The 7,735-nt window shown below is 37.4% G+C and overlaps 1 protein-coding gene across 3 annotated transcripts; it reads left to right on the top strand.

Moving 5' to 3' along the window:
• Positions 1-2,967: 2,967 nt before the first annotated feature.
• Positions 2,968-7,345, top strand: sinhcafl (SIN3-HDAC complex associated factor, like). Of its 3 annotated transcripts, none has more exons than XM_020713900.3 (6): positions 2,968-3,104; positions 4,191-4,323; positions 4,402-4,501; positions 4,608-4,722; positions 5,222-5,369; positions 5,462-7,345. In XM_020713900.3, coding segments are annotated over exons 1-6 (693 nt in total). In that variant the 5' UTR covers positions 2,968-3,103; the 3' UTR covers positions 5,658-7,345. The 3 variants fall into 3 exon arrangements, with proteins under 3 accessions (XP_020569559.1, XP_020569570.1, XP_078800579.1); XM_020713911.3 differs by lacking the exon at positions 2,968-3,104 and adding an exon at positions 3,107-3,469; XM_078944453.1 differs by lacking the exon at positions 2,968-3,104 and adding an exon at positions 3,111-3,296.
• The last annotated feature ends 390 nt before the right edge of the window (positions 7,346-7,735 follow it).

Raw genomic sequence — 7,735 nt, 5'->3', positions numbered from 1 at the left:
TTGATTAACAGAAATATTTTAAAAAAAAAACTAATGAAATACGGCTGGACTAAAATGACGGTACCGGTACCTCCATAAAAGACTGAGAACTTATTGCCCAGGGGGTCATGATGAACTCAGGTATGACCTTTAATTGACATCACAGCTGTTTTCAAACCCATAATCAGTCAGTCTGCCTATTTAAAGGGAGACAAATAGTCACATTGCTGTTTGGTGAAAAGGTGTGTACCACACTGAACATGGACAACAGAAAGCCAAGGAGAGAATTGTCCCAGGACATTAGAAACAAAATTATAGACAAACATCGTAAAGGTAAAAGCTATAAAACCATCTCTAAGCAGCTTGAAGTTCCTGTGAAGACAGTGGCACAGATTATTCAGAAGTTTAAGACCAACGGGACAGTAGCCAACCTCCCTGGACGTGGCTGGAAGAGGAAAATTGATGACAAATTGAGGAGACGGATAGTTTGAACTGTATCCAAAGAGCCCAGAACAACCTCCAAAGACATTACAGTGTCAGATCGCACCATTTGTCGTTGTTAGAGCCAGAGTGGACTTCATGGTAGCCGACCAAGGAGGACACCACTGTTGAAAGGAAATCATTAAAAAGCCAGACGGGAATTTGCAAAAATGCATGTTGACAAGCCACAAAGCTTCTGGGAACAGATGAGACCAAACTGGAGCTTTTTGGTAAGGCACATCAGCTCTATGTTCATAGACTCAAAAATGAAGCATACAACCAAAAGAACACTGTCCCTACTGTGAAACATGGAGGAGGCTCAGTTCTGTTTTGGGGCTGCTTTGCTGCATCTGGCACAGGGTGTCTTGAAGTTGTGCAAGGCTGGATAGCAATGTGCTGCCTAGTGTCAGAAAGCTTGGTCTCAGCCGCAGGTCATGGGTCTTCCAACAGGACAATAATCCAAAACACACAGCCAAAAATCCCCAAGAATGGCTGAGAGAAAAGCGTTGGACTATTCTGAAGTGGCCTTCTATGAGCCCAGATCTGAATCCCATTGAACATCTGTGGAAGGAGCTGAAACATGCCATTTGGAGAAGACACCCGTCAAACCTGAGACAACTGGAGCAGTTTGGTCATGAGGAGTGGGCCAAAATACCTGTGGACAGGAGCAGAAGGCTCATTGACAAATACAGAAACCGTTGAATTGCAGTGATTGCCTCAGAAGGTTGTGCAACAAAATATTAAATATAATATTATTTTGCATCTGTAATTATAACAAACAATGACGGTATTATCTGCTTCTTGACTGACTGATGCTAAAGAGATGGGAACAGTCTCTGTACAGACGGTCTCTGTGCATCAGGAGAGGATCGTCCAAAGGGAGGAAGAAGGAAAGGTTCCGGTTCAGAAGTGCAACAAAACAGAACAGTTCTGTGAGATCAGAGATCCAGGAAACCAAATGCATTGAAACAAAAAAAAATCTTGTCAAGAACTGTTTTATAGTGTAACTCAGAGGTCCACCAAGCTACGCCCACCTTCCCACCCATTGGACCCGGTCCACTTGAACGATTCCATCATCAGCAGCATTACCAGTTGCATTTTATTGATTACATTTTATTGTATTACGTAAAAAACGGATGTCCCCCGTCACATGCAACTCTCATTTCATGGCACTATTTGAGGACTGGTTGTTGTGTTATCGCAACGTTTTGATGTGTTTTTGACCTGTTTCCACAGAGTTACCTAAAGTCAGTAGTTGATGCATGTGTATGTTATGTCAATTTTCAGAGAATAAAGAGAAAGTTTACCTACAATTATTCTTATTTTAAGAAGAAAAGTACAGCGGAAAAAGATTAAGATGAGACAGCATCAGACGAGTGACAGTCAGCATCATTGGTCAGAGAAGCAAGCAGCTCGACCTGTTCCTGGACCAACAGGTGAAGTTAGAATTATGTTGCCCTAATAATAAAACTGTTTCATGTTTATTAGCCTGAATAGAAATGTATACAGATATAATTAATAATTACCATGGAAGGGTATTATTATTTATCTTTTTTTTTGTCATCTTGGTTTCTTGCTAAGTAATTGAAACTGTACCGGACCCTCCTTTATTACAAACAATAACTTTATTGTGCAGATTAAGAGATTTGATATCTGATGGACTCCCCCCTCCCTGTGCCAATAATGTCTGGGATGACTGCGATGTATTATTCTGTGTGACCCCTCCGCCCAACCATACGTAAGCATCTTATATATATCTTTTATATATATATATATATACACATACATACACTTTTTTTTCTTTTCCAAAACAGTTGTACATTTATCAACTAAAATGTGTAATGTAGTGTTTAACAAGTAAGCAAATGTGTACAGTGTAAAATTATTTAAAAAATAAAGCATTCGAAAGGCATGACATTTGACTTGAATTTAGTATTCACTAAATGATTTCTGTTATAAGCTAATTTACCCTAAATGAACTGGTTTGCTAAATAAACTGACTATAAAATTTAAACATTTCTACATAATTTTTCCATTAAAATAATCAAAAACACATCTGAAATATATTTTCCTTTTTTTAAAGTTATTTTTGATTAAAACAATCCAAAACATGACTTATCTCTTTAGTAGTTCGTTTTATATTTAAACATTAAAAAACATTATTACAAAAATACAAAACAAAATATAAATATGTTAATTCCTCAATGTTATTTATTTCTCATATACATATATTACAAAAAAGTTGATATATAAGGTTAACATAGTGGTGATTGAACACGTTTCCCACTTCCCCATTTCAGCTCAATAATGTAAACAACTCGTTCGCGCCATGACTAGTAACTGTTTTTCTTTGAAGCCGTAGACCAGGTGCTTTGTGGGAAGTTGAGTTCACCACATAATGCTTTTCTCAACCGGCGGCGCAAAGGATTCCCGCCGTTTACTACGCCTCCCATCATTTATGTCTACAAAGCAAAGTCATGATTGGTCGAAGGCCTTTTCAAACCCAACGGCTGCACTCCTTATTTGGGCAAAGCCCGACCATCCTCCCATTCCAGTTTTTAATGCAAATCATATTCTAATGACCAGCTGTATGCAGGAGTAGTAAGAGCATGCGCAGTGCAGAGAAAGAACAAAGTTTTTGTTCAGTAAGTACGATTGTTAGCTCCTTTATATGAAATGCACATTTATATACTTTGAACTAATTTGTTATTTGTTAAAATACTTGTTGAAATGTGATGTTAGTGTAACCTGACGTATTTGTTATGCTATTGTGAGCTAATGTATAAAGACTTGCCTCGACAATGGGATAACGTGGAAGTGAACGAGAGCGTGGCGTGGTAATGGTAGCAGCTTAGGCTAGCAGTCATGCTAACGGCTAACAACAATGAGCCATATTTGGCGCACTAGCGGGCAAAAGTTTGAATTCGGAACGAAGGATCGGCTCGTCGCAGTTTAGTGTTTTATTGAAAAAGCCACGGTGAATTAGAAATTATGTGAAACTGGTGACTCGGTGGGTCATTTCGAAAACATGCATAATTCTGTATCAATCGTTCGGTAGCTTTTTGTTTCGCAGTGCCAGTGGAGTTAAGTAAGCGCTGCTCCCCGCTTCTTGTTTTGAACAGTGTGGGCGTCTTTGGAGCGATCACATTCAAAAGCAAAACTTCTCTAATACTTGTGCAAACCTAATATTAGCATTATTTGTATGTAAATACTGCTAGTTTCAATAGTAAAACTATCAGAGTTGTCGGCGCCGTTGACGACTTGGAGTTGACGTGAAATGTCCCGCTTTTTACAAGCTCGGAAGTAAAGTTCAGGTTTTTAATTTTAAATATATTGATTTTTTTTTTTTTATTATGTCAGCGTGTCGTCGGTGCTTATAGAGCATGTTTTGTTTCGGGGGAAATCCCTGACTTGGCTTTAAATTCCTTCAGATGTTAACTGAGTGTCTTTTGTTAGATTGTTTGTTGTCTTGTTTTGACACTGTTTGCACTCGACCGGTGGTAGATTTCAATACTCTGACTATTCTGGGATGTTTGGTGGCAGTTAGGAGTGTAGAAATGCCACACTTCTTTATGCAGGGGTGTGTGCGTGTTGGGACCGCCCCCTCGGAGATGTCTTCTGCAGACATCTGTTATTCTGTTGACGGGACACGGACAGTTCCTAGCAGTATGTCTGTTTTCGTTTTCAGGGTTACGTTTTTTAAGATTTATTTATCTTTTCTTGCCGACCAGTGATCATGTTTGGCTTTCACAAATCGAAGATCTACCGGAGTAACGACGGCTGTTGCATCTGCAAGACCAAGTCCTCCAGCTCTCGCTTCACAGACAGCAGTCGCTATGAGGAGACCTTCAGGATGTGTTTCGGGTAAATCATCGCTGCAGCCTACGCTTCTGTCGTGTCCATCATCACTCTGACACGTGTTTGTTTGTGTTTTATTCAAAGGCTCTCAGAGGATCGCGTTGGAGACATTTGCAACGCCTGCGTGTTACTGGTGAAAAGGTGGAGAAAGCTGCCGCATGGCTCCAAGAAGAACTGGAATCACGTAAGATAGCTCTTTGGATGTCTTATAAACTGTTAAATGGATTGAAAGCTGGAAGATAATGTGACAACCCAAAGATATCTTGACCTAATTAGTCTTCTTCACTCAGGTGGTTGATGCCAGAGCTGGACCAGGCTTTAAAGTGACAAAACCCAAAAAGATCAAAAACAGCGACGGAAAGAAAAAAAGCAAGCTGAAGAAACTTCACAAGTTGAAAAGGCAAAGTAAGTGTACTATTTTGGCTGTTTTAATCACGGTTATGTGTGCCTGATTGTAGTGAATTAACAGAAGTAGGAAATGTACATAATGAAGGGAAAGAAATAAGTCAGCCATGTGCTCTGTCTGTAATATTATAACTGCTAAAAATCTTGTTTGTGGTCTGATTATTCTTGACTTCATTAACGGCTTTACTTGAGATTTTAGCACCACCTTGTGGTCATTTTGGGAAATGTCCATATTTATAAATCACTGCTGCTTTTAACATGTCCTGTATATAATACGTATTTGTAAAACGCTAAGGTTTTCAGATGAACCTTTCCTTTCGTGTGGATTATTGGCGTTTGAAAATGTGATTTTATAATTTTATGTTAGTTATCTTTTTTTTTTTACATTTATCACCTATAGATATCCAATAGTTTAGATTTCTATATATGGAAAACTGTTTATGCAAAAATAGATCCCTCATACAAATCAGTCTTTGACCTTTCCCCCCCATTTGTATAGATTCTGATGCTCACAGCACAACCTCCAGTGTGTCTCCAGCCCAGTCTCCAAGTTACAGCAACCAGTCGGATGACGGTTCAGACGTTGAATCCAAACGACGTTCCAGTCCCTCTATCTTTTCTTTCTTGGACCGATCCTACTGGAAAAGGCAAGAGATTGATTAATTTTAACAGGACGCATAAAGAAAGCAGTTTTTTTCATCTGTTTGATTGTGATGACTAATTGCTATTTTTCTTTTAGGCAGAAGATCTGCTGTGGGATTGTGTATAAGGGTCGGTTTGGAGAGGTGATTATAGATCCTCGACTTTTTAAACCCTGCTGCAGTTCCAAAAACCAGAAAACACTGACACCTGCACAAGTGGCCACACACTTGCCAGATACTCTTCCTCCTCAGCTCCCAGAAGACATAGAAAGGCCTGGTGAATGCTTTTGTTAAAACCCCCTCCTGCATGGTTGTCCATGGCGTTCACCTGGATTTGTCTCCAGTGGCAGACCCCATTTCTACTCTTAGATTAGTGTGATTCCTTTCTACCTTTAATTCTGTTTTTGGTTTTGTTTTTTCCATGTAAAGAATTGTGTTCTTTCTATTTTTTATGGAAAAGGAAAAAAACGGGCATTAGTTTTATTTATAGAACATGGGGAAATATTAGTTTATACCAATGTTGATTAAGAATTGCATTTTTGTAATTTTATTTTTGTATCAAGTTTTTCAACTTTTTGTAAATAGTGTCTTTTTTTTTAAACCTTTTTATAATGTCAACATTTTGTGTTTATCTGAGACACCAGCTTTTCAAATATCAACTTTTTTGTATGTATTTTAAAATGGGTCTTCATCTTGCTGCAATGTGTTTTTATTATTTTTTTCCCAGGGATCATTAGCACATCTTTCCTTTTTTTATCAATTTTAAAATCTTTAGATTTGTATGTAGGTTAGATATATATTTTTCTTTAGATGTTTGAGCTTTAGCATGCTACACGTTTGAAACCCTCTTAGTTTGTTAAGCAGAAGGTGAACATTGACTTGGATAGAAATGGCCAGGCCTTGCATGCAGTTTATTCCTCTGCTTTTTTTTAATTACAAAAGTAATTTATTTCTTTTGTACAGACTTCCATGAAATTGTCATGTTGTAAAGGAAATGCTTTTGAAATATGAGTAAATTCTTTAGTTTCGGCTTTTGGTTGATCTAAATCCTGCTTTACTTGCAGAAAACTGCAAGAATAGCAAGCCACTACATTCAAAGGTGTTGAGCTCGTTTTTGTTATTCTCAGGCACATTTTTCTAAGCGCTGATGTAACTGCTAGGGCTCTGCAGAAATCAAAGTTTCAGGGAAAAGTAGAAATTTCACAGCAGCTTGTCTACTCTTATTGCCTTCAGAAGAGCCGTTAATGGCCACCCCGCCCTTTAGGTGCCCCTTAGGAGAATGCTCTACGGTTGTGGCTCTTTATAAAAAACAAAGGTGAAATGATCAAACTATGCAGACGTTTTGAATGTGAGAAGTGTTTTGAAGCTTTCTATCACTTGGTTGAGCATAAAGTGATAGTTGCTTGTAACCAAATTGGCTTTTAGTTTTTTTCAGCAATAATCTCACATTCATAGAATTTGTCTTAAAAATATTGTGTTTTGTTTATTTCAACATGTATTGCACAGTCATTACTGTCTTGTTTTCAACGAATACTGCAGTGTTAACGGTTGTGTCTTTACTAAGCTCAAACTAAAATGAACTTTTTAAAGTTTCCCTTAAAAAGATAACTGTTCTGTGGCAGGGTAGATAAATGCTGAATATTTCTATGATTAAAAGGAGATATGCTGCTTTTAGCTGGAAAATAAGCTTTTTTTATTCCTTCGGGAGTTGCCATGTTTTTGTAAGGTACATTTTGGGATAAAAAAATGTGCCTTAATGAATTTACCTGACTTTTTTACATAACGATTCTTATGTAATTTATATTTATTTATTACACCTTTAAAAAAAAAACAATAATTTTGAGGTAACTGATGTAGACCCTTGCAGAAAGTCTTTTGATTTTGTGCACTTCCTTTGAACACGCATTGTATGTTTTTGTATGCCTTTTGTATACTGTACCACAAAGTAGACCTGCCGAATAAAATGGAAAGGAGAAAGAAAAGCCTGCTGTGATACTATTTTCTATCGGTAGGTGGCAGACAAGAGCCGACAAGCGCGATACTTTATTAAATACATTAATTAATACAATAATTAATTTTGAAGAATTTGGCTGACAAAATATATATATGTATAATTTATGTTGGTAATTAGTTTATTTTCCCCATTTTAAGCTAGCCTATAGGAAAATTGCTGTGAAATTCCACGTAACCAAGTGTTAACCCACGTGTGATACTTTTTTTATAGCTCGTATACAACCATTTATTATCGGTACGCCTTCTTATTTTCTTATCAAAATAGTGGATAAAATCAAATAATCTTAAAGTCGAAGTCAATTTCCGGGTAACGTTTTCAAAATAAAAGCCTCTAAACTTCTACTTGTTCCATTTGTTTC

Source organism: Oryzias latipes, chromosome 3 (genome assembly GCF_053564925.1).
Source record: "Oryzias latipes strain Hd-rR chromosome 3, Olatipes_Hd-rR_3.1".
NCBI classification, from domain to species: domain Eukaryota; kingdom Metazoa; phylum Chordata; class Actinopteri; order Beloniformes; family Adrianichthyidae; genus Oryzias; species Oryzias latipes.
The sequence above is the reverse complement of the archived record's forward strand: the minus strand, read 5'-3'. Positions and strand labels throughout refer to the sequence as shown.

Coding starts and splice junctions, on each gene's coding strand:
- sinhcafl (XM_020713900.3), top strand. Junction 4,324..4,401: donor ACCTTCAGGATGTGTTTCGG/GTAAATCATCGC, acceptor TTTTATTCAAAG/GCTCTCAGAGGATCGCGTTG. Junction 5,370..5,461: donor GACCGATCCTACTGGAAAAG/GCAAGAGATTGA, acceptor TTTTTCTTTTAG/GCAGAAGATCTGCTGTGGGA.